Source organism: Eublepharis macularius, chromosome 7, assembly GCF_028583425.1.
Source record: "Eublepharis macularius isolate TG4126 chromosome 7, MPM_Emac_v1.0, whole genome shotgun sequence".
NCBI classification, from domain to species: Eukaryota; Metazoa; Chordata; class Lepidosauria; order Squamata; family Eublepharidae; genus Eublepharis; species Eublepharis macularius.
The window spans coordinates 3,135,610-3,162,153 of record NC_072796.1 but is presented as its reverse complement, the minus strand read 5'-3'; the positions used below and the strand labels follow the sequence as shown (position 1 = coordinate 3,162,153).

The window sequence follows — 26,544 nt, the reverse complement described above, 5'->3', positions numbered from 1 at the left end:
GAGGCCTCATTCGCTGCCCGCACCTGCCAGTGGATAGTTTAAAGGGACCTGCCACTTACAAGCGGCAGGAAAAGTTTAAATGGCCATTTCCCCCGGGGGAAATGGCCATTTATATGGCCCTTTAATACGAACCAAACGAACTAGTAGTCCAGTTTGTGGAAGTTCGTGGAAACGAGCTTCCACTGGGAAGATCTGCTCCAGTCCTTCATAGCCCAGTTCTGCAGCTCTGAGGTCTCCGTGTTTCGAGAACTCTTGCCTTGGAAAGGCCGGTACCAACTCTGTCCCTCCACTGCTCTCAACGTACTCGATTAAGGCACGCAACTCACCAGCATCTGTTCAAAGAGTATCAGCACATCCTCATCCGAGATTTCCTGCAGCATCTGACCTGTGCCAGAAACATCCGAATACGAAGCAGAGGAATTCCTATGAGCCGTGCTGGGCTTTTCTTTCTCCTTCTTTATCCTCATGCTGGTGAATCTCTCCAGCTGATTTAGAAAAAGGGAAATTTAAAGGGGAAAAAAAACACTTAACTTCCTCTCATATCACTATATCCAGTTCTGTGAATGACCCCATGTTGTGCATGCTGGTCAAAGTTTACTTGGCCACAATGGAAATGTACAGAGGAGGGAGGAGAACCGTGATCCCTGCAGTCTCTATGAAAACCAAACAGGGCTTGTGAACATCTTATAAGTATGTGGCATTCACAAGCAAAGGGGTGGGTTTTGCAGTTTCTGCAAGCAGCAGAGGATGCATATTCTGACCCCTGTAACTTCTCTCAGAGCCAAGCTACAAGTGACGCCTTACACAGGTTGGACGCTTGTCAGCTTCCCTCAAGTTTTGATGGGAAATGTAGGCGTCCTGGTCTTGCAGCTTGGCTCTCCATTACAGCTGCAAGACCAGGATGCCTACATTTCCCATCAAAACTTGAGGGAAGTTGACAAGTGTCCAACCTGTGTCAGGCGTCACTTGTAGCTTGGCTCTCAGAGGGAGAAGTAACTGCCATGAGGACGTCACTTTTCCATTCCCTGAAGTGCCGCGCGAAGAAAAGATAAACAGCCAGTTTCAGGGCTACGAATGCAGCAGCCTTCCTAAGGATCACCAGAGGCGGAGAATCTTCAGCCCAGAGAAGGCTGAAACACGATCCTATGAAGATCAGCCTTCTCGGAAAGGTGAAAGTTAGACTGCCCAGAGAAGCAGCACACGGCAATAGGCCCCTGGCAGGACAGCAGGTGCAGTTCAGTGCAGAAGCCAGCAATGCAAGTGCAGAGGAGACCGCGCACAGAACTCATTGAGAGGAAAGACAGGGACGGATAATACAGGAGAACACAAATTAAGAATCATCCTTACCTCGTCTGCCATCACCCGCTTCAGATTCTGTGATTGGGGAAAAAGGAGGCAGGGAAGAGTTGAATCAGTGACACAAGAAAAATCCAAGAACAGAAAGAAAAAGGGTCGGGGTGGGATTAACAGGAACTGGGCGCTACTGATCTCCACCTCCCAAAAAAACCCCAGCTACACCAACAAGTCCCACTCCTACACACACATTCATAAGATCTGGTGCAGGAACTGAGACCCAAGGGAGCTTTTGCACTGGAACAGTTTTGAGCAGCTTGCAGGCTAAACAGGAGCTGGCAAACAGCTTGGACTCCTGAAGGCCATCAATTCCAGTTCTCATGCATCTGACGAAGAGAGCTGTGATTCTTGAAAGCTTATGCTACAATGACAGTTGGTTAGTCTTAAAGGTGCTACTGGACTCTTTTTGAGTTCTCATATAGAAACACTGATGGTAGCAAGTGCAAAGCCCTCTGTGGTTTCCAAGGGTGTTTTAAGAGGTGGGAATCGACCGAGGGCCAGGCCCATGAGCTGACCACAGAGATCAGCACAGAGGAAAGGTCCTGAATGACATCCATCTTCCTGAGTCAGCTGAGGAACAATTTATACTGAGCGAGAGTAGCAAGGGACAAAACAGCGGAAAACACAGAAAACATTTCTATGCCACCTTTCCACCGAACTAGTTTCCTCAAGGAGGCGAGTATCGAAGAATCAAAACAGTAAAAGCATTAAAAACAGCATTTAAAATGTGTATGTGAAGTATTTAACAATGCAACAAAAACATAGACATGCAAACATAGCATAACCAGGGGAAAGGGTCAAGAAGAGTTTACTGGGGAATGCCAAATGAAACAAAACCTGCTGGTGGAAGACAATGACATAGGGAGACAGGTGAATCTCCCTGCGGAGGGGGTTCCAAAGTTTTGGCACCACAACAAAAAAGGCCCTTTCCTAGGTTGCCACCCATCTAGTCTCAGGTTGAGGGGGCACTCAAAACAGGGCCTGCAAAGATGTGTAGAATGGATAGGAAGTTTCATATGGGAGAAGGTGATCCTTCAGAATGCCAACCCCAAGCCAGATAGGGCTTTGAAGGTCAATACCAGCGCCTGAATTTGACCTGGAAGCAAAATGGGACCTACTGTAGATGGACCAAGACTGATGCGACACAGTCCCTGTGACTCACTCTGGTCAGAGTTCTGGATGCAGCATTTTGTAGCAACTGTAGCTTCCAGGCAGTCTTCAAGGGCAGCCCCGCATACTGCACATTGCAGTAATCTAATCTGGATGTTACCAGGGCATGCACCATCATGGCAAGGTCTTTCCTGCCCAAGAAGGGCCACAGCTGGCTCACCAGCTGGAGCTGATGGCAGGCACCCCCAACCACTGCTGCCATCTGCTTATCCAACAGGAGCCCCAGGTCCTTCCCCTTGCCAGTAGCACCTCTGTTTTGTCAGAATTAAGTCTGAGCTTATTAGCCCTCATCCATTGCAAAACTGCCTCCAGGCCACAGTTTCCACAGCCTCCCTGTGATCTGCCGGAAGACAAGACAAAGCTGAGTGTCATCCACATATTGGTGGCAACTCAGCCCAAATCTTTGGGTGACCTCTCTCAGCAGCTTTACGTAGATGTTTAAAAGCATGGGGGACAAGGTGGTCCCTTGCAGGACCCCATAGGCAAGAGGCTAAGGGAAGGAGCTGCAGTCCTGGACCACCACACTCTGAAATCCACCTTCAAGGTCAGACTGAAACCACCCCAGAATGGTACTTCCCAGTCCTAACCCCCGAGGCAGTCCAAAGGGATACCCTGATCAATAATATCATGAGCCACTGAGAGAGCCAGGTAAATTAACAGAATCAAACTCCCCGTGTCCATCTCCCGGCATAGACTGTTTCCATCCTGTGACCAGGGCTGAAACCGGACTGGAAAATCCACTTCATCCAGGAATCCCTGGAGATGCCAAGCTACCACCCGGTCAATCACTTTGCTCAAGAACGATACGTTTGAGACTGGACGATAGTTGTTTAACTCCCTTGGGTCCCAAGTAGGTTTCTTTAGGAGTGGATACACCCAGGGCTTTTTTTCAGCTGGAACGCGGTGGAACGGAGTTCCGGCACCTCTTGAAAATGGTCACATGGCTGGTGGCCCCACCCCCTGATCTCCAGACAGAGGGGAGTTGAGATTGCCCTCTGCGCCGCTCCAGCAATCTAAACTCCCCTCTGTCTGGAGATCAGGGGGCGGGGCCACCGGCCATGTGACCATTTTCACCGAGAGCGATTTAAGCTTTAAAAAATGCCCCTCTTGTTCCAGTTGACCCAAAGTGATGTCATTGTGCGGTCTTGAGTTTTTTCCCCCCAGAAAAAAAAGCCCTGGATATACCACTGCCCCGTTCCAAGGGCCACCATTCCCTCTCCCAATGAACCATTTACTCCCAGATCCAGACAGCCAACCACCCCCACCCCCTGCAGATTTAAGCAGCAAGGAGAGGAAAGTGTTATACGAGCAGGCAGAAAAATTCAAACTTCCACGACTCCTGTCTATATTCTCAGACTGGGCAAGCTGAAAGGCTTATCTTGCCCCTTGCCCAAAGGGAGAAGGTGCACGAGCCAGCCTGCCAGCATCAGAGGCCCTTCGTTACATGCCTTCAGCTTTGGAGGTAAGACGGGTGTGAGCACCAGAGGCGGGCAGCACCTAAATGGGGAACTCCCACCTCCCTGAAACTCTCCCGGTGCTCAGCTGGAGGGGCTTTAAGCGCCAGACAGGGGGGTTGGCATAGGGCTGACTGTTCTGGATTTTTTGGTCCTGCCCTCTCAGTTTTGTTTGTACTGCTGATTTGAAAATGAATTCTAATCATTTTAACACCTTAAAATCTTTTAAAAATTGCTCCGGATAGTGAGCTTGTCTGTTTTTCTAATGCCGTTCTCAAGCCTTTTATTGATTTTATGTTTTAAAAAATTCAGTATTTTGTAATCGCTGGTTATTGGCAGCAAGCCTGAGAAAATGCTGGCCAGGGGGTGAGGGTGGAACCAAGATTTAAAATAAATAGGGATAGAGAGAGAGAGATAACAAAGGGACTTTTGCCAGATTAAGATAACAGGAAATAACATGAGAACAACGTGCGAGGACCATGTGGACATAATCCATTCAAAGTGAAGCCCGGTTTGGATCTATGGCGGTCTGACGTGGTCCAGGGAGCTGGATCATCCGAGTTGCTGTTTTTGGCTGGTGAGGTGCCTCAACCACCCACAGCCCCCCCGCTTTCAGGAAGAAAGCGGGCAGGAACGCTTTGTGGCCCCGAGAGTGAGTGATCTCGGCGGAGGGGGGCGGTTCTGAATCAAGGACTCTCCCCCCGCCTTGAGGTCCCCTCGAAGAAGGACGGCTTCTATCTCTGCAGCAGCTTTGGAGTCAACGAATTGGCATCAGAGGTCCCACTGATCTTAGAAGATCCCTTTATTGATCTCTTGAAACCAATACAGGTCAAAAATACTTAACTCTAAATAGACTGTTGGCTATGTATGTACACTTAACAGGGCTAGAATCCATGCAATTAATATCTGGAGGGGAACTGGGATGAAGATTAAAAAGGAACAAGAGGTGGACTTGCGAGGGAGGGGAAATATCGCCCTTCCTGCCAGACCCAACCAGGCCCTGCTCCTCCACCTCAGATGCTCTTTCCCTCCCTCTCAGCCTTCAGCTCGGCATGTCTGCTCACCCCTTCTTCCTTACTTCTCCATTCCTGCTGATGGCCCCCTTCCCTCCTTGAGCTGCCCCCGCCCCAAATTGGGTCTTCCCTGCCTCCTCTGGTTTGGACAAAGGAGGGGTAGAGAAGTAGGCCCAGAAGGAGGACGTCAGGACTGTGGGACAGCCAGATGTGCGTGGAAGGAAGGGCAAGTCTAGGTCCAACGGGCTTGGTGTAAAGTGCGGACTGTTGCTTGTTCCCTTCAACCCAGGGAAAAGCCAGAGATGGAGAAGATTCAGACAGCCACCCAAGACAGCTTTATGGCACAGCAGACTCTACGAGCAGAAAATCTGTAGGATTTTGTGGGATCAGAAGCATCAGCCTCAAAGTCGAACTGCTCACATCAGTTGTTTTGTTTCTCTATAATAAATAACTTGTAAGAGGGCCGCACCAGTTACGCACGCTGCTCTTTACAGCTGAATAACTGAATACTCACGCACTGCTACCGCGCAATGGAGATACTGATTCCATCCAGGATTTCATATCACAAACCAAAGTTCAGGCTCCTGCTCCGGCCACCCAGTGCAATAACTGTCCCATCCCTTCCTTGCCAGCTCTTGTGATTTTCCACCCTTAACATTACTCTTGACACAGAAATCTTATAAAGATGACACGTGGTGAAGCTGTGATTCACAGCCAGCACGTTTTCTGGGAAACTAAAGTTACCTGAATGTGACATTTAGAGAGTTCCCCCCCCCAAATGTCCACCTTTGCCGAACTTTCCCATTGTATGTCAAGAAAGGAAGAATCCAAATACACAGAGAAAGGTGACTCCAGTTCACTAGACTGATTCCTAGTCATGTGAAGTCCTAAGGATAGCTAGCAGTGTTGAACAAAATGACAACGTAGTTCCCTAAAGGACCTGCCATCCCTGTACCAGTTTTCCTTGGGCCTATGGTCGCCTCGTTCTCACAGATCTTTAAAAATGACCCACCCATGCCCTATGAGTCACAAGGCGGTGTGACCAACTGGCCTAGCAAGCTACACCCGTGAAACAAAGTGTGATTCACTCCAGGAGCAGGGCTGTTCATTAGGCTGCCCCACTCGACTCCTAGCAGGAAGCATCAGCCCCATTAAAGGGTCTTGCAAGCTAAAACCAGAGCTGTGCAAAACTGTGCAAAGGGGCCGCCCTGCCTGCTCTCACACTCAAGCAGCTCAATTCACCTGCTCCACACATTTGGGAAAAAATCTGCAGAACAGCCACTCCTTCAGTCTTTTAATGTGAAATCTGGGAAAACATAAAACTTGTCTGCGACTCAGAAAAATGGTTGAAGACAAAGATGCTGAGTTAATTTTCATTTCAAAGTGACTGGCATTCTTAATGCCATATACCCTACATGTATGATGCCACCTATCATTAAAAACTATTTTGTGTTATGGGCACGCTTAACCAAATGTCAGCAACTTCCGAAAGGCTGGATTACCAAATTGCAAGGATTATTAAAATGGATTACTGTAACACAGGGCTCGATAAAACCCAGGTGCCAGGTCTCCATGGCCTCTAGGATTTCATTGTGGTGCCTTGAATTTTCAGCATTGATTTTATATTAATCTGTCTTTGCAATTCTATTTGTACAAAGTATGCAGCTTATTTCATATCAGAATATGTTTTGCTGTGTGACACAAAAATGCGTGTGCATGAAGTTCTTGTCCTGGTTTGTTTATATATAAACTTTACACCATTCAATGATGGTGGATGAATTCCTTTCTTGATCAGTCAAGAAAGGCTCCAATATTCAATTTTTTATAGCAAGAATGAAATCACAAGAAATCGGGAAGCAGTTAAGTTAGGATTAGAGGTAAGCTTTTTGTTGCAGTGATGCCAACCAGTGTTACTCCCATATTTATTTATGCTTGTGACGACACTTGTGTTACAAGAAACTGTGGAGAGGCTAGGATTAGGCTTTGTGGTAGCAGTAATTAGAAAAAATGTGGTAACTGAAATACAAAACCCTGAAGGCTGAAAAATGAATGTGGCTCTTAAATTTTGCAGCTAGTTCTTCAAGCCAAAGAAAATCTGTCAAGGCTTCCTATAATGCGCTCAGGGCTGGATCCAGCGATCTGCCAGCAGAAGGAGCCCCATTTTTACTATGTTTCCTTCCTTTTGCTTGTCTCTTCCATTCCCAGAAACTGATCACAGAAACTGATCACCCTGGGATCACAGGGCCTGCCGGCTGCAATAAGAAGGGGGTGAAATCAGTGCCCTCCTTTCTTTTCTGCCAGGCAGCTCTGCTGATGCAAGGAAACAAAGCGGCAACTGCACACACACACACACACACACACACAATCACGACTTTTAGTTCATGCAGGTCCTGAACCCTAGGAATCAATTTTCTGGGAGTCAGAAGGGACTGCCACAGGGGAGGGCAATGGGGCAGAAACCTGTGCTCCTTCCAAGGCAAGCAGGTGTTTGTTCCCAGAAACAGCTGCGTTATACCTGTGTTAGAGACGTCACACATGTGTTAAAACAGCTACACTGGCCAGCTATTTGCTTCCAAGTCCGACTGAAGGTGCCGGTTCTGCCCTTCGCAACCGTGAGTCCTCATCTCCACAGGGGCGCCTCAGCGCACAGAGCTGAAGGGGCTCACTCAGGTTAGTCCAGACCACCTTTCTGACTCTCCCATCTATGCACACAGCATGATGCTCCATCGGTAAATCTTGGGCACGTGGGGCTCTCACCAGGGTTATGGAATATTCAACCCAGCCGGGGACACAGAACTCATCTTGGGGGTTCCCTCTGGCACCCCTTCCCCCGACGCTGCCAGCAAATTACAAAATATACTTATACATACCAATATAACTAATGTATAAAGCTCAGTATGTAATATCTAGAAATCCATTCATAATCATGGATGCCCAGGGCTTTTTTTCAGCGGGAACGTGGTGGAACGGAGTTCTGGAACCTCTTGAAAATGGTCACATGGCTGGTGGCCCCGCCCCCTGATCTCCAGAGAGAGGGGAGTCAAGATTGCCCTCCATGCTGCTGAGTGGCGCGGAGGGCAATCTCAACTCCCCTCGGTCTGGAGATCAGGGGGTGGGGCCACCAGCCATGTGACCATTTTTGCTGAGGGCAACCCACTGAGTTCCACCACCTCTTTTCCCCGAAAAAAAGCCCTGTGGATGTCTATTCACTGGTGAAGCAAACAGACTTCCTCTTTGCCTCTACGATCTTGCAAGACAAAGGTCCAGAAACCTCAGGGTTGCGTCCTCTGCAGCCCAGGAGAGTTTGCCCCCACCACCAACCAAGCCCCCTCCTCAATGGCCTTTAGAAGAGCTTTCTTGTCCAGAGGGCATTTTCTTGAGAGCTGGTACTGAAAGTTAGTAGGCGGAAATGTGACACAGCCTGGGAAAAGAACAGTTTTTCCCTGTTGTTTTTCTGAGGACTCCCTCCATCGTGAAACTTCCGGTGAAAAACTTAAAGACATTTTAGGGAACACTGAAGAAAACCTCGCAGGAACTATTTTTTCATAGGAAATGAGAGAAATACTGAATATTTTTCTCCCACATTTCTAATATGAAAAAAAATCTGAGGAATTTTTCATTTTTTCTAATTGAAATATTGGGAAATTCCAGGCAGGGCTGGAAAAAAATTCTTACATTTTTTTTCTCCTTTTGGAATGAGTGAAATGCTTTTAAGGAAAGTTTTTAGTCAAAATGTGCAGCATATGATTTTATTATTTATACCAATCTGTGACATTAGATATTGATGCCTGTATATATCATAGACATACATCTTTTCAAGCATGTTTAGTGTCCAAATGTAAATTTTTTGCAACAATTAATGCTATAATGTGTTGTCTTTATAATATTAAACAGTTCAGTATTTTCAAAGTAATAAAATTTAACTTTGTATCCAAACATGCACGTGTGACAATATGACAGCATTTCTGTTCAAATAACACTTTTTTTTTGTTTACTAAAGAATTTGCTTTCTCTCTCTTTTTTTTTCCCCTACCTCTCAGATGGCAAAAATTAAGATACATGTATTAAGGTAGCATAAGATTGCAATTTCTCCCAAGTAATGGGTATATTTGCAAGTATAAATGTATGACATTTATTCATTTATATTTATAAATGAATTTATTTACATTTATAAATGCATGACATTTATACTTTATGCCAAATAGCATCATTTTACATGCTAACAAAATTACAGATATGAATTATATATATATATATTTAAAATCAGTAAAAATGTTTAGGTTTGATATGAAAGTATTGCATATATTTCTATTTTTCCCAAAATGTCTGTGCTTTACCCCCCCCCCCACAAAAGTTATACTTTTCCTCCTGTGGTTTCAAAATTTCTAGAAATTTTACAGCTCTATTTATATAAGCTCTTTTTAAACTGTAGCTTGAATATTTGGGCTTTTATTTTGTAAGCAGCTTTCTTTTTAAAGTTTTGTTATGTTTTAAGTTTTGATCTCTGTTGCATGAGAGCTTCAGCCTTCTTCTGGAAGGCAGGTTACAATTTTTGTGGGTAGGCAGATGGTCAACCACACAATGCACATGCTACCTCGCAGTGGAGCAGGGCAGGGGCGAGGGGAAGGTGCTGAGGCAGAGCCAGTGAATGCTCTCTACCAATGCACTAAAGGAGATTTCGCGGCAGGAGAAACTTTCTCTGGAGTGTACAAGGGTACTAGTTTCCGTTCTGAATACAGCTCTTGAATATCACAGGCACCTCCCCACTAAAAACTAGGCTTTTCACAGTGCCTGCTCTTTGGCAAAAAGGGGTCCCCTAATTTGTCTACCAATGTCTTTAAGCAGGGCGTTGGTCTTGGTTCCAGGAAATGTGTTCAAGTGTTGCAGAAATGCTGTTTATTTGTCTCCACAGCAACCTGATCAAGGTCCCCTCCCATGCTGAGCTAGAGCCAGCCCTTCTGCTAAGGGGAAGCTGGACGTGTGTCTTGGAATCTGGAGCAGTTCGTAGGAGTGCCCAGAACTCCCTCGCTGTCTTCTAGCCAGGACCAAACCCTTGGAGGAAGAAAGACTACTGCAAGAGACAGAGCAAGCCAAATGACACCACCAAGCAAGGTCTACCTGGCTTGTTAAAAAGCAAAGCTGCAGAATAGCTTCAGCCTGCGCTCTGGATTTTAAAGCTCTCCTCCAACCACTCTGAGAATTCAATAAAGCCAGGCTCAGTATTATCATAACAAGTTAACTTTTGTTCTCCCGATGGCCTACGATGTTTTCACACGACAAGTAAAACAGCCTAACGTTGGTGGAGAGAAGGGAGATTTTAAAAATTGTTTTTACAAAATTTAGACCCTGCCTTTCTCCCTCAATAAGAGCCATCCTAAAAACCAATAAAAACACATTATTAAAACAATTAAAACCAAGGGTTAAAGTACACATACAAAAACGTTAATACACTGTGCAATGAGGAGGGATCACCAAGAGAAACCGGACCCCTCACTCACTGGTAAAAGATGGCAACAGAAGGGGACGGATGAGTTTCCTGGGGGGAGAGTTCTAGAGTTTAGGGGCCACAGCTTAAAAGGATGGGTGCCAGCCGCCGAATTTCAGAAGGCAGGAGCAGGGCCTTGGACAATGACTGCAGTTCCATCTGTTGGTTTCAAGACATATGGAAGCAGCTGACCTTTAATTAACTCACAGTTATCTCTAAGTCTTTTTTATGTATTCTGTTCACAACCTTGTTATTACTTGCTGCCCAGGAATCATGGAGTGTGCTTTCACACAATTGGTTTCGTCTGAGCTTTCATAAGTCTCAGCAACTTTCTCAGGCAACTGAAGAATTGAGCTCCGATTCACAAAAGCTCATACTGAAATCAATCTTGTTAGTCTTTAAGGTGCCCCGTAATGGGTAACAATTATGTCTCTCAATCTTTAGCAATATGGTAGGGCTTCAGAGCTCTCACAAAAAAGTTCTGCTAATTTAAATATTTTTCTTAACTATCACCATGTCCAATAATTCTTCTCCCTCCTCCTACACACACACACAGATGCAGGACAGCTCACCCCATAGGAGATAATTTATTGGGCTGACATGTCTTGGTTGAAAGAAAGTATAACTTTTCAAATAACACAGAATGCTTCTCCAGTAAATTGCTCAAACATTTATTGTTGTGCTGGTGCTAGGGAATAACTCTGGACATAGGTAGGCAGAACAGAAAAGGAGGTGCATTTTTACTTGTACAGGTCTGGCGTGCTAGTTAATGCCCAGGCCACAGGCAAGAATGTCACGGTATAGGCCAGGGGTGGCCAAACTTGCTTAATGGAAGAGCCACATAGAATAAATGTCAGTTGTTTGAGAGCCGCAAGACATGATGCATTGAAATGACTTCAGATGAAGAGGTGGGTTTGGGGGAGTGTCTTGAAAGTGATATCACAGGAAGGGGTGGGGTTTTAGTACAGTATGCTGTGACATCATCAGAAAGGGTGGAGCTTCATTCCCAAGGTCCCCAGGTATTTTCTGAGTCAGACCTGACAACCCCAACATTTTTATTGAAAATATGAAAGTCATGGAAAGAAAGAAGGAAAAAACGAAAAGGGAGGCGAAGACATGGAAAGAAAGAAGGAAACGGAGGGAGGGAAAGACATGGAAAGAAAAGAGGAAAGGGAGAGAGGGAAATAAACTAAACTAAACTAAAATGTTTGGCCATGACAATACTCAGGGACCACTGGGAGCCGCACAATATGTGTAGAAGAGCCACATGTGGCTCCTGAGACACAGTTTGGCCACCCCTGGTATAGGTGGTGGAAGCCTCTGCATTGCATTTCATTACAGCGTCATTTCTGAGACAGGGTGGGCAGGGAGCTGCATGCTTCTCAGCCCTGCCACTGTCTCCCCCTAGCAGAAGAGCAAAGCTTCTCCCACTGTGCCCCTACGCCAACGGCGGGCACCTGCAAGGAGGAAGGACTGGCCCGCTACCCACTGAACACTCCTGCCTTGGCCTTAGCTGCTGCTAATTTACTCAGTGCCCTGGCTTAACTTAATTTTGCAACTACAGGCCGACTCCGGTGTTCCAGGATTCAAGCCCAAAATAAAGACTATTCTTTTTTTGAATCCTTGGCTAAAATTGTTCGTTACAGTTTTTAGATATTCACAGCACTGATTTACAATAATGATTAACTTACTGGTTTTTGTAATTAACGCAAGTATAAAACCCCGTTGATGATCTTTTCTGTGTCCTGATACAGTTAAATGCTTTACTAATATTTGACTGTCGAGGAACCAAATCTTTCATAGCCACCATTCCAGTGGTCATGTCTGCTCCACCGGTTTACAAAGCGTTGCTAAGGGATGAATTTTCTCTGACTCATACAGGATACCCAATTCACTTACGGGAGTTACCTCAAATGAAGAGGCTAAATTAACTCACACAGGAAAATTATTTGAATTTCCTTTATGCATAAGTATTTGTGCAGCCACAAGCACATTGCAAGATGTCCCCAAGACTGAAAACCACTGACACTGCTTCAAGTACACACCCAAGGCCACGTGTTGTATACCGGTCCAGATCTCCTCCTCGGGGCAAGCAAGTACATTCGATTAGCTAACACACTGTGAAGACTTTTGTCTGAACTGACAATGACTCAGTTTTGTGTTGGCTTAAGCTAGTTGTTTTATGCAACTCCTCTTCCATTCTGATGTAAGAGTTTTTAAAATAAGGGGGAAGAAAAACATCCTGAAACAACGCATAGGAACACTGCAAGAATAATGGCCTCTCCATCTCTTTCCAAATGCGTCTTGCCTACTCTATACAAAGTGGCCTAATTCCCCACTAAAACTGCAACCTTCCAGATCACTCCTACCTACGTATGTAAGAAGAACAGTCAAGGAACATTTGCAGAGAAAAGGAAGATCCTGTAATACAAAGGAACAGCCATCCAATGCAATGCACTTTTATTTCCCAGGACACATACTGGAATAAAGAGGAGAGATCTCCGTGCACCGATGCCTGGAGTGATGGGGGAGTAGCAAGAGAGAAAGGGGTGGTGTTGCGCCCTTTGCCCACAGACATCTGTCTTGGGAACAGCACTTCTGCCTGCCCCAGGAATCCGTATCTATGTCAGGCACACACTCGTCACTTCTTGTGGTTTGAAGCACAGGAAACAGCCACCCAGCCACAGGCCTAGAAGTAACGGAACATGTTGCAGTGACGAAACACCTTTTCACCAAGAGGCAAATCTTCTTGACTCTGTTGCACAGAAGCGGTGGAGCCCATCAAGCTGATATGGGACATAAAAAGCAAGAGGTAACCAATGACAAGCTCTATGGGTTGCCTATTTAAGATGTTTTATTGGTTTTAAAGATATTATATTTTATATTATTCTACTAATTGGAATCCACCCTGAACCTGCTGGTGTGGGGAGGGCGGAATACAAATCAAATCAAATAAATAAAATAAACAAAAGCTAGTATGTCAGAGGAAAACCTACCCCTCACCTAACTCACACCCCAAAACTATTTAAAACTCTAATGCCACCAAGCAAAGTCAGGGGGAAAATGCAGGTCAGTCCCTGATCTTGAGAGGCAGCCTGAAAGGGTGGGACCACCTGACCCAGAGAAGTGGGGGACGCTGTATAAAACTTGGGTTTTGATCTTCTACATTATCCCAAAAGCCTGGTAAGCCAGTATGTCTCCATGCAAAAATCTCAGCAAGGTTGGTTCCAGGCAAGCAGAGGAGTGCGGGTGATTCCCTAATGGAGAGGCCCTTTTCCTGGTTATTGCTCCGTTGACTTCGGATGCTGCAAGTGGACAGAGCAGACCCTCCGGCAAATTTCTTTGCCAACAGGCACTGTGCACAGGAACAGGCGGTCCTTCTGGCACCCCTCCCAACCTATTTACAGCTTCAAAGGAAACAACCAGTATAAGTAAACGGGAAGGCTGTGCAGTTGTCGTGAGAATGGCAAAGTATGATCGTTATCATTAACACCAGCCCGATGGTCCAGAAGGATATGGGGAGCAGCAGAATAAAAAAAAACCAGGCCTGGAGCCAGGTTGAAACGGGTCTACGGTATCGGTCTCACACAAGACAGTTTGGAGTTGTCGCTGCGACACCCACCCTCCCAACTTACCAAAAACTGGAATATTTGCCACTGCTCTTTTGGATCGAAGGACTACCTTCCCAAAAGGGTTTCCCAGCTGCCTCCTTCAAAGGGTGACCAGCACAACCTGCTCGTTCAAGGAAGTGTTTACTGTGTCCTGAGACCCCCGACCCACCCCCGGACTCAATCAGTACACCAGGGCGGTTAAGGGGCAAGGCTGGAGGAAGGAGGACAAAGACCTCCAAGCAGCTTCTCCACATCGATAACTGAAACTGCATTCCAACGACATATTGGGATTTGGCTTGCTAGGACAGGAAGGAACGATTCTGTTGCGGGGGGGGGGGGGGGGGAATCAGAGTGAACCTCAGAATCTCCCAAGCTTGTATGTCCATGGTTGAGAGGGAAACCAGGAAATCCACAAACAGCTCAGCTGGAGAGCCCGGGGCAGATGGAAACGTGAATGCTCTTCATCACAACGAGGGCTTAAAAATGGGCTTTAATGCATTCAGCTGGATTCATCGCAGGTCTTCCTGCACTCGCTTTCCAGCCAGCTAATGGCCCACTTCACTGCCCTCTTCTCTTCCATTAACCAAGGTGCTGAATGAGTTCTACAAGACCACACGGGATACTTCGAAGCCATCTTAGGGTTAAGCCCTCTTAAGAGTTCCAAAGGTTGACTGAGGCCATGACAGCGGTAAAGCCCCCCCCCCAAAGTGCCATCAGGAATCTCTCTGAATCTATTAGCCTACAAGGCTAATAGCAGGTGACTTGCACCTGCTGCTAACTTGATTCTCCAGCTTTTCCTGCCTTACTGTATCCAACTGCATCCTATAGCTATGGGAATGGCAGACCAGGCTCCGGCTTCCAGCCTTTTCCCTCTGCCCAGCTCCTCTGCTTCAGCTACAGGAACCCAGCCCCTTCACTGTTCAAGACCTGATAGTATGAAAGTAGGGGCATATCGCCCAGCTCGCCTCTAGAAGCTCCCATCCCTTGCAACTACCAGACCCCTCCACTCTGCCTAGCAACCTTTGCGCAAGTCTCGTCCCGGGGCTGCATCACAGTTGGCCAATGTCTGAAAGACCAGCTGCTGCGCAGTCAAACAAGATGCATATGTGTAAACACTGCAGAGTTATCAGCAAACACTAGCAGACACTGACTCAATCCACTGGGAGAAAAGGCTCCTCTGTCTGATGGCCAAACTGGAGGCAACAGCAGCAGCCACGCTTATTGGTTACACGCCTGCAAGAGTCACATACCAAATGATGTGTGCTGATTGTCTTAAAAAATCGTCCCTCGCCCTACCTGACTTCTCTCTACTCCGCTGCCCTGGGCACTTTCTTCCATTAGTGGAAGAGAATCAGGCAGAAGCAAAGTGCCGGAAGCAAGGAAGTGTGGGAAAGCAAGATGAGGGGAGTGCCCTCTCGATGGCTCTATCCCTCCCTGTTGAGGTTCTACTCATACAGATGGGGCAAATACGTGAACACACAAAGGGGGGGGGCTCCCAGCCGGAGGCAGGATTCGTAAAACAAGAGCTCACCAGCTATCACTTGGGCCGCACCAACACTGACCCGAGTGACCTGCAGGTTACGAAATCCCAAGAGCTTGTTTGCACAAGATCAGCTGCTGCTGCGCTCCCCTGAGGGCATGCTGGGAAAGTCCTGCTGAATCAGGAGCATGTTCCAGATTCAAAGGAGCGATAAAGTCGTCCTCAGATTACCATGTCTCAAATTCAAATTGGATGAGGGTTGGTCATCCAGAGGTTGCTGCCTTGTAAGTTCTCAGGATCTCAAGCTTCCTTCTAGCCTCGGAAGATCAGCAGGTGGAAAACAGGCTCTTCCTCCTCCTCCCTTTCTTCTGCCCAGCTCCAACAGAATTAAAGAGTTGAGCAAAGTGGAGGTGCGTTGCAAGCTTGTAATCAAGGTCCTGACAAGGTACCATTTGAGACATATCCCCAGGCAGGGCAGCAGAACCTCAGCAGCACAGGACTTCAAGTAATCGAAAACGCGAGGAGCAGAGAATCAGGACCAATCTTTTGACTCTCGGAAGCTTACGAGATCCACCAGCATTCTCACTCAGTTCCTGCCCCCACTTGGTATGTGAAGGTTCCTTTCTCCCAAGAACAGCGTTTTGGGTGTCTTCCTTCTAAATCAACAGAAAAGCTGACTGGATCCAGCCCGATGTTTTCAGCACTGAATGTGCCGTAAATATTACTATGATGATTGTTAGCTGTCAGGCTGCAAGAAGTAGGACAAGCACGCAGCTGGACTATTTGGCAACTAGAGGGGAGTCAGTTTGCTAATTGTAAAAGATTCAATTCCTCAGTGTCTCTACTATAACGTGATAATGAAATAACCAATATACCCATGTATCTCCTAGAACTCATATATAACCAATATACCCATGGAACTCTCTGTCTGAGGACACCTGGGCCCGCCAAGATCTTGTCTCCTTCAGGCGGGCCAGTAAGACGAAGATGTTCCACCAGGCATATGGTTGAGGCCATCAGGGTTTCCACCAAATGAGCCTCTCTCCCGGTCTCCTCTATGTCTGTAGGGGGTATTGACCGTCTACCCCCTATATATGAGCGGCCACACATGGTTAAATCAAAAGCCGCACCTCCACCTCCGTCAGATATTATATGGTTTTTATACGGTGAGCAGGTGTTTTATTAGAAAGCTGTGTTAATTTATTGTGATTTTATCTTGTATATTTTATCTTCTGTTGTAACCCACCCTTAGCCTGCTTGTGGGGAGGGTGGGATATAAATATTATAATAAATAAATAAATAATAATAACATACATTTAATGGTTTTAAGTACCAATAGCATAAGCCTAGAGATGGGAAGATCCTGAAAAGAGAAGAAAAAACAGAAAAATCTAGGGGGGGGGGGAGGACTAGGGAGCAGGTTTTTATTCCAGATAACTTCTTGCAGTTTTTCCAATGAAAATTAGGACTTTTAGGGAGCACTGGGTAAAACCTTGATGTGTTCCCTCTTTTGGTATGAGTGAAATGTTTTCTAAACAAGGTTTTACTCACTCAGCATGTGTTGCATGAAGATTTTATGTAAGACAATCAGTGGCTTTATATGATAGTAATCCCTGTATATACAGGCACTTCACGAGGTTGCCAAGGGTCAGCTGCGACTTGGCATCCTGTAAACCTACACAATGCTTCTGAGACATATTTATTGTTTACATGCAACTCTGTCCACAATTAATATGCTAAAATGTATATGGTGAGTATGTGGGTGTAAAGTGTTGTCAAGCCACAGCTGACTTATGGTAGCCCGTAGGGGTTTCAAGGCAAGAGACAAACAGAGGTGGCTTGCCACTGCCTGCCTCAGCATAGCAACTCGTAGACTTCTTTGGCGGTCTCCCATCCAAGTACTAATCAGGGCTGACCCTGCTTAGATTTCGAGATCTGAACAGATCAGGCTAGCCTGGGACATTCAGGTCAGGGTATATATTGTTTAAACATTATTGAAAAGTTCAGTGTTTTCATTATTAGAGTTCTTGATACCAAATATTCTGCAAACACAATTGTGACTACATGAGACTATTTCCAAATATGTGTGTTTTCTACCTCCAATTTTTATTTTATTCCTTCCTCTGGCTAAGGTAGCATAAGTTGCTTTTTCTCCCCCAAAATTGTGGGGTTTTTTCCTGAAAAAGAGTCTAAAACTCCACTCTCTGAAAATTTCATGTCTCTTTTACAAAGCTATAAATATCTTCAGACAGTCTTCACTGATAAGCTCTACAAATATTTTGTAGCTTTTGAAGCCTGCTAATTAAAAAAAAGAGTATACCCTTCAGTTAAATTGAAAATTATAGCAGATGGAAAATAACAAGATATGCCCTATGGTGAAATAAATCCCAGTATGGGATTTGCATTTGATCCAGTGATTTGCACTGCGCCCTAAATCCTGGGCACTACATGAAGGTGGCTACGATTTGCACAGGGAGGTGTAATGGATCAAGAGAGATCTGGGCTCATATCCACACCCAGCTTTAGGCCCTTCAACAGTAGCTACGACCCTGCACTGGCTACCCTGAACTCCTTGGCAGAAGGACAAGCAAAATATCAAGCAGTAACAATAATGGCAAAAAGAAAGGCCAGCGCCTGGCTTTCCTCCACCTTACCATCGATCATCAAAGGGAAGGCTTTTACCGCCCTCCATCTTAGAATGCAGGGGCGGGTGGGGAGGGAAGAGTTTTGGGAAGTATCAAAGTGAACAACCCCATAAAAGATCACCTCATCCATTCCTCTGCCCTTAAAATAGGGCATGTGTACACCTAAAAGCCTCTCTGGCACACCCATGCAATCTGCCTCATCAATTTCAAAAGCTTCCAGAGATCAAGGGCATCTTGATGGCTTGTCCCGGTGCCCATCTATTCTGGGCCTTCAGAAGTTCATCCAGATGTTATTTGCTTCTTCGACCGTGGGCACTCTAAGCTCTGTTTAGCCTCCCCGAGTAGTTATCTGTAACCTGTTGCTTCTGCTTCCTTTCTTAGGCCTCTGGTTCTCAATAGCTGACTGCCTCTGCTGCTCTCCTAATTTGTCAGCTGCCTCCCTTTCAAGGTGCAGTCATGAACTACGCTTGCTCAGATGCAAAGTCTGTTAATAACCTAAGAACAGCTCCTACCTGTTTTGCAAATTACACAGGCTCATACTTAGTCTGTGAGCAAACAGAATCCTGAAGTCCTTCCTCTGACGAGACTCTAAGAATTAGTGTCTTTGCGCACAGGAAAAAAACACACCCAATTTATGGCCATCAAAGTTAATCTGCATTTCATATTCAGGCCTGAATCCTAAAAAGATTCTCATTTGCAGCCAACTGATGGTTGTAAACATATGTACATTTTCAGAAAATGAGCAGGGAAATCACCATGGGAAATCACAGAAGCCCTGTTAACGTAACACTTTAAGAGCAAAGTAAAGGTCAGGAGCCAAAGAAAAGTTAGCATTGTATTCAGTATCAATATGTGGATCAAATTCCTAACTATGAGGAACCTTCACTATAAAACCTGTAACTTCTACTTGAAATCCTCACAACCCAAGATGAGTATTTCTAAATACTAGGAGCAAAATGACTAAAAACCCCTTTAGTGGCACTCAGTGTGAGATTCTCTTCCCCTGAAACACTACAGCAGTTCTGAGCCAACCTGTGTTCACTTCCTGAAGTGGGTGTGGCCAAGAAAATCACATGAAGTTTCACTGCACCCAGGAAACTCAAAGCAATGGGACTTTCTGCACACCAACGGCAGCACTCGGGACTGTTACTGTTACAGCAGAAATGTGAAACACCAAACTAGTCAGCCTTCACAGGAACGCTGCAACACACAGCACTGAAGTCCACAAAGACCAACACAGAAACTGCAGGCCTCCCATTATAAGCATAATCCAGTCTTTTCCATGCTACACCTAGTGTTAAACTCACCACATGCAAGTCAGAGGATTTGACGCCACATTAATGGCAAAGATTTCCAACCTGAGAAGCAGAGCAGCATGGTCCCTCCCTAAGACGGTGGGGACGAATGTATCGGGAATGGGAGGGGGAGAAATAGTTAATATCACATTTATCAAGTGTAGTAAGTCTTTTTGAGGACATTATGGTTTAAAAGCAGGATATAAATAGGGCAAAAATATTAAGTACAGCACTTCTCTTTGAACCAAAATTCCTCCCAAAGCACATGGCAATCTGCAAGGTAGTGCGGCCTTCCACTCTTGTCCCTAATTCTTGCCTTAAAACATTAATTTCCTTTTTGCTAGAGCTCTTCCCCAAAAGTAGCGAAATGGAACGTTGCTCAATTGCACCCATAAACTGCTTTCTGTTTTACACCAACACAAAACTGTGCAAGTATATTTATCATAAAACACGACCATGTCGTGTTTTGATTGTTGATGAGACTCAGGCGAAGAGATAAAAGTCTCTTCAAAAGAAGATGAAATAAGAAACGGAGTCTGTTTCGCTTGTTCGAAGGAGAAAGCCAAGGACAATGGTCACCGTGCTATCAAAAAGTTGCACAAACTGGTCCACTTCAAAAAGGTTGTCTGCTTGTTCTCTTCTTACAAGCCTGTTTCTGTGCTTGCACAAGCAAGGAGGAGAACTGCTGGAAAGGTGAGGGCCAAACTAGACGGGTCGGCATCTCCACAGCTGCCATTTTAAAATGTTGCGCATTGAGCTCACAGTGCTCTTGCCCCCGTCCCCTGCTCCTTTTCATGTGCCAAATAGCCACTGAGGGGTTTCGTAGCCATTTTGCCATCCGATAAAGCACCGGAGCGGGGGGAGACAAGGGCACCACAGCCAACTGCACTGTAGGTCTGATCAGGATCATGCCCTCACAGCACTTTTAAATATGTTGGCCGCAAGGATGCCATCATGTCTAGTTTGGCCCTCGGAGGAAAGATAGAGACTGAGTTTAGGAAACCTGTATGCTTTTGCCTGAAAGAGCCTCTCCTGACCTTAGAAAAGAGTCCAGTAGCACCTTTAAGACTAACCAACTTTACTGTAGCATAAGCTTTCGAGAATCACAGTTCTCATCGTTAGATGCATCTGACGAAGAGAGCTGTAGTTCTCAAAAGCTTATGCTGCAATAAAGTTGGTTAGTCTTAAAGGTGCTACTGGACTCTTTTCTATTTTGCTACTACAGACTAACACGGCTAACTCCTCTGGATCTATCTCCCGACCTTGAACAGCACAAAGGAAACACACCAGCCATTCTCTTCTCTCAGAGCTGGGGATGCTGTTAAGCCTCTGCACAGACCACTCACATAAACCTTTTGTTTTCATATGAAATGCTAACTGGTGGAAGACTGCAAAAGACAGTAACATCGAGGAAAGCTTTCAAAACATCAGTGTTCTGGGCAGAGAGTGAAACCTCCTCCAGAGCAGCTCTCACCCTTTGCAGACTTAGACGTCCTGAGCCCCAAGAGGCCAGCGCCCCACAGGAAAGCTCCTCGGCTCTCCAACAATGCCATGAGGAGCCCGGGAGGACAGGTGCCATTCGAACCAGCAGCCCAGATGCTGTCAAAAGACAAGGCAACAGCTTCCTCCATTTTTTGGTATTTAAAATGATAACAATTTCTTCACGGTTCATTCTCGTCATCAATGGTGAAGAACAGCTAGTGGAAAGGCCCACTGTAAGGCAACAGCAGGGGATGCTTCCAAAAGCAGCAAGATCAAACTTTCAGGCTCTCTTCTTCTCAAACTAGGTGACTGGAAAGTCACACACACTTCAAACTGATGCAATTTTTTCCATCACTCTAATTTTAACATCACTCCGCCAAACATGTCAGGCAACAGACATTCACTTCCTATGCCAAACTTCTCCCATATTGCAGAGAATGCCAAGCTGTGGCCCAGACTGCCACCTGTCCACTTGCTGACCACGAGAAGCCCCTGGCTCTCACTTGGAACTGCCAATCTCCAGCTACAAAAGAAAAGGTTCCGGTCAGATGGAACAAGCCGGACATTTCCTCGTTCCCCAAGTAAATCCCAAGCATATCTCGGAACTCGTCACAAGCTTCTTGACTCTCTGCCTTTCCTTGGCACTTTTACTAGGCAAGATTACTGCCCCACCCAATAACTTATCTGACCTCAGTTTTCTGAATGCAAAAATGTGCAGGAACTACAGCTAGACAGCCACTGGCAAAAGTGCTTCCAACCTTCCTTTCAGACAGCCCCGCAATCCCCCCCCCCGCCTTCCCTCCTGACCCCTTTGATCTCAGAGGGTAACCTCAGCGGTCACACAGATTCACCCCAAACCCTTTGGGCTGAACCAGTGTCAAGAGTCCTGGCAGATGCCACAGTGACTTCTCCAGTTTAGAAGCAAAAGGGGAAAATCCATGCTGAACATAGGCAGCCACTGACGGCCCACATAAAAAGTAAACCACGTGTGCCTCACTGACATGCTTCTGAGTGCCCTGTGGCTGTGCAGCCACTGTGGCTGCAGCGGAGCTGTCTCAAACCTTCTAAAAGGCAGAGGGATACCATTCATGGCTTCAAAAAGCAAGATACCTACAGATGCCACTGCCCAAGAGTTAAGCCAGCCCCTCATTTCTGCACCCTCTCAACAGACAGCGGTCAAAACACTGGCTGCAGTGTGGACTCTGACCAGACTGATCTGTGCAATGACAGCGGCCAAGGGGGGGGGGAGTGGCTGAAACACACAAGGGGAGAGATCCTGGGACAGCCTTGGCTGCACTTCAACCCCGAGAAGGCAGGGCAGCCCTTTGCCTGCACACAAGAGAGGCGGCTCAGGGGAGTAGCCTTTGCCTGTTCCTTAAGAATAGAAAGAGCTAGAGTCCAGTAGCACCTAAAAGACGAACAAAACTTGTGGCAGGGCATGAGATTTGTGAGTCACAGCTTACTGAAGAGCAAGAGTCCAGTAGCGCCTATCAGACTAACCACGTTTGTGGCAGGGTGTGGGCTTTCGGGAGCCACAGCTCACTTCTTCACTTATAGCTAGAACACGAGTCCATCTGCATCTGAAGAGGTGAGCTGTGGCTCAGGAAAGCTCAAACCTTGTTAGTCTTTCCTCCTGCTACAGACCGACTGGCACGGCGACCCCTCCTCCTGCGCGCAAAGGGGCTTCGGGGCCCACCCTGGCGGCCTCGGTGGTGGTGGGGGGGCTCAGCCGGCCCGCCCACCTTCTGCACTCCAAACGGGGCAGGGACCCGCGGCAGGACTCCCTCCCCTCCCGGTAGCTAGAGGTGCCCCCGCCAGGGCGAGTCCGGGCCGGCAGAGGCATCCAGGCGCCCCCCGCACAGCCCGCGGCTCTCCCGAGTTTCCGCGGCGGGCTTGCCGGGTGAGCCCGACCCGAAGGCGAAGGGAAAGAGGCGCGCGCGGAAGGTGCGGGGCGCCCGGAGGGGGGGGCGGGGGGCCGCGGGCGGGGAAGGCGCCGGCAGAGACCCCGGCGCGGCCTCAACAGGTGCCCCGGCGCGGCGGCGGCGGCGGCGCCCGCCCTGCCCTGCCCGGCTTCCCGGGCGCCCTCAGGGCTGCGGCTGCCAGGCGGGCTCCCCGCCTCCGGGGCCGCCGACACGCGACTGCCTCCCGCACGTCGGAACCAGCCCCGAGCGGAGCCGCGCGCCGCTGCCTGAGGGGGACTTACGAATTTCTTGGACTTTCCTCCGCCGCCTCCGCCTCCCGCCGGCTCTCCCACCGGGGGCGCCTCCTCGGGGCCCGGGGCCCTGCCCTTCCTCCGCTCGCGGCCGGCCCCGCGCGTGGACCCCGCGCCGCCCTCCATGGCGCCTCCCGCCGCGCCGGACCCGCTCAGCCGCCTCAGCCGCCTCGGCAGCAGCAGCAGCAGCAGCGCCCGCCCGCCGGCCGCGCTCCCAGGCCACGCCCCGCCACGCCCCCGCCGCGTCACAGCGCTCGGGCCCCTCCGGCCCGCGCTCTCGCTGGCCAGGCCGCCGGAAGGGACGGCACGCGGGCGGGACTTCCGGTGACGGCCTGGTGCGGCTGAGGCATCGCGCGGGTCCGCCGGGCAGGCTGGAGGCCGCCCCTCGGGAGGAAGCGCAGGCCGGCCGCGATCTCGGGGTGGCGGGGAAATCTCGCAGAGTCCGCAGGGCCAAGGCCGCGGGAGAGACCCGAGCTCAGCCGTCATGCCAGGAGATGTGCCTCCCCGTCCTGGAGGTTGGCAACCCTGCGGGGCTGGGCGGGGCCTCCGGGACCCTCCGCCGTTCAAAGGGGCGCGCGGGAAATGCCCTCTTTGAAGTTTGACGGTTGGGTCGAGAGCGTGCCTGACAACCCTGCAAATGATGTGGTCACCTGTTAATGGTACAGGTTGGCCAAATAACATGTTCTCTGGTTTACTCTATCATTTGTATTTTCTATTTTTTTTCCCCTCAGATGGCAACATCTAAGATGTGGTAAGGTAGCATACATGTGCTAAAGTAGAGCACTTTGCAAGTCTCCACGTAAAGTAGAGCTGCTATGCTGCATAGGATTCCTGTTAACCTTTTAAATTTCATAAACATGCCACATAGTACAAGTTATCTAATAACTGTGTTTATATACCATTCTTCTAGACACTCTGCCTCACCCAGCGTGGTGAACAAGTTAATGTTGTTATCCGCGCAATACAGCTGGGGATCTGGGGCTGAGAGGAGTGGCTGACCCAAGGCCACCTGCAGAGTTCATGGCAGGAGTGGGATTCGAACCAATAGAGTGCTGATTTGAAGCCGAACCACTTAATCACTGTGTTACAGCAGCTCATGCTTATGAAGTGACAGGTGTCATTTATGCTGTTAAAGCAGGAACATACATTTAGATTTGATAAGAAATTATTACACACATTTCAATTTCTTTCCAAGCTTCAGGGTCTCCGTCTCCCCCTTTTCTGGGGAAAAAAACACCTAGAGATTTCATCTCTAGAGGGGTCCAAGACAGAGAGTGGCTTTTGACAATCTTTAATCAGTATTAAGAGTTCTTCAGAATTATTGTTGTTCGGTACAAAAAAGAGTAAGATCCAGATTCAACTGCACCTTAAATACCAACTAGATCTCCAAGATAGGAGCTTTCGGAAGGAGCTTTGACTCTCAAACTAAAGCTCATCATAGCTTGAAAATCTTGTTGGTGTTTAAGGTGCTACTGGACCTGAATCTTGCTCTTTGACTGCAGATCAACATGGCTACCCACCTGAAACAGTGCAAAAAACTGGTGGATAAGAAAAATATTTCAGGGCATGACAGAAAAGACCCCAAGGCTGCAGTCTGCAGAAGTCTTAAAAGGACACACAGTTGCAGTTTAAACTGAATTAGGTGGTACTGGCAGCAAAGTCAGTTTAAAAGGTACTGGGTTCAAACATAACACAATTTCCCCTATATAAATCCAGCAGAATCCGGGGGGGAGCTTGCCTATGAAACAAAATGCAGACCTGAGATGTACCATATCGTTTTTTTAACCACGTTACAGCAAGGGATACAGAGGAATATCTTAAGGTACTGGGTGCAGGATCTAATCTTCCATGACCTTATCAAAGCCAAAATTCAGATGTGACCTGTGGACTTCTTGGTATAAACAAACATTCCCCCTCTAGCCTCCATTATATTCTTTCTAGAGTTATTTTCAGCTATTTCCATACATGATTCAAGAGGACTATGAGACACAAAATAAGTTGTGAATGCAATCAAAAGCTTCTTGCTGCTGTTTGTCCCACCAGAACCAATGAAAGGGCTTTAAGAACACAACCGTCCAGATAATGGCCCCAGATATGATTTAAGCTTCCGTTTGGTATTACACAACCGTGTTGAGGGACAAGTGTGAGCAATCCTGTACTGCTAGTTTTAGAGAGTGCTAATTTGGGGAAGTAATAACATTCGATTTCTATACGGCCCTTCAGGACAACTTAATGCCCACTCAGAGTGGTTTACAAAGTGTGTTGTTGTTATCCTCATGACAATCACCCTGTGAAGTGGGTGGGGCTGAGAGAGCTCTGAGAGAGCTGTGTCTGACCGAAGGTCACCCAGCTGGCTTCAAGTGGAAGAGTGGGGAATCAAACCCAGTTCTCCAGATCAGACTCCTGCCACTCTTAACCACTATACCAAACTGGTGTAAAGTAAATCAAATCAAAAGATTCATACAATCCCCACTTTAATATCTAGGCATTCAAAAGGAACAGGGACAGTGAACTATACTACTGTGCGCTGTATATTGCTGTAAATTTGGTTCTGCTGGGTAGCTTCTGCATCTTTTAATATGTCACGTTAAATTGCTTATGCTTCGTTTTAGCATTGTTTCAGCTCGTATCAGATTTCTTGTTTTCAAATTTCTGAAATCCATACCCTATTGCATTATTTATTGAATGTCCCGATGTTGTGTAATACGCCTTGAGTGTTAATGATAAAGGTGGACTAAAAATAACAAATATTCAGAATGAAAATGTCTAAAATGACTGAACGAATAGTCTTATTACTCAATTAATTTGTCCTAGATTACTCTTTTTTGCTCCTCTGGCAATTAACCAGACTTGCATTGAACCCAGTCACGTAAACTCCTTGTAGCCACACATCACTGTGTTTACTGTTTGCCATTCTGATAATTCCAAAGGGATCAGCCACTATTCCATTTTGGGCTCCTGCACAACTCTCATGCAAAGGCTATAGAGTTGATTTGAACCCCACACCATATTTCTGCCTGTGAACTCGGCGTAAGGAGTTCTGGCAGACACCTCGTGTGTTTTGCTGCTAACGGGGTTCCAAAAGGACTCAGTCCACCTTTGAATGAACAATGTTTCAGCTTGGCTGGCCCTTCAGAAAGCATTCCAAGTCAAACAAAGGAAAACAACTACAAAAAGTTCAATTTGAAGCCTGCCTTTTTGGAGAGGTTCCGACATTTTTAACCCATTGCATGTGCAAGTGAAGCATTGTTGGAGCATTGACAGTTTCTCTGACTGCAAAGCTGCATGGTGGTTGTTGCTGTTTTTCAAAATCCTGTTGGCACAGTTTAAGGAGTTTGCCTCAG

General features: G+C 47.1%; 1 protein-coding gene across 1 annotated transcript in view; it reads right to left on the bottom strand.

Moving 5' to 3' along the window:
• Window positions 1–23,372, bottom strand: part of DIAPH1 (diaphanous related formin 1) — a 105,181-nt gene extending 81,809 nt beyond the window's left edge. The window contains exons 1-3 of the mRNA XM_054985512.1: window positions 23,192–23,372; window positions 1,348–1,374; window positions 327–485 (exon numbers count right to left, since the gene is read on the bottom strand). Of these exons, the coding sequence (XP_054841487.1) occupies window positions 327–485; window positions 1,348–1,374; window positions 23,192–23,326 (321 nt within the window). The 5' untranslated portion in view covers window positions 23,327–23,372. The remainder of the gene's footprint in view (window positions 1–326; window positions 486–1,347; window positions 1,375–23,191) is intronic.
• Between the last annotated feature and the right edge of the window lie 3,172 nt (window positions 23,373–26,544).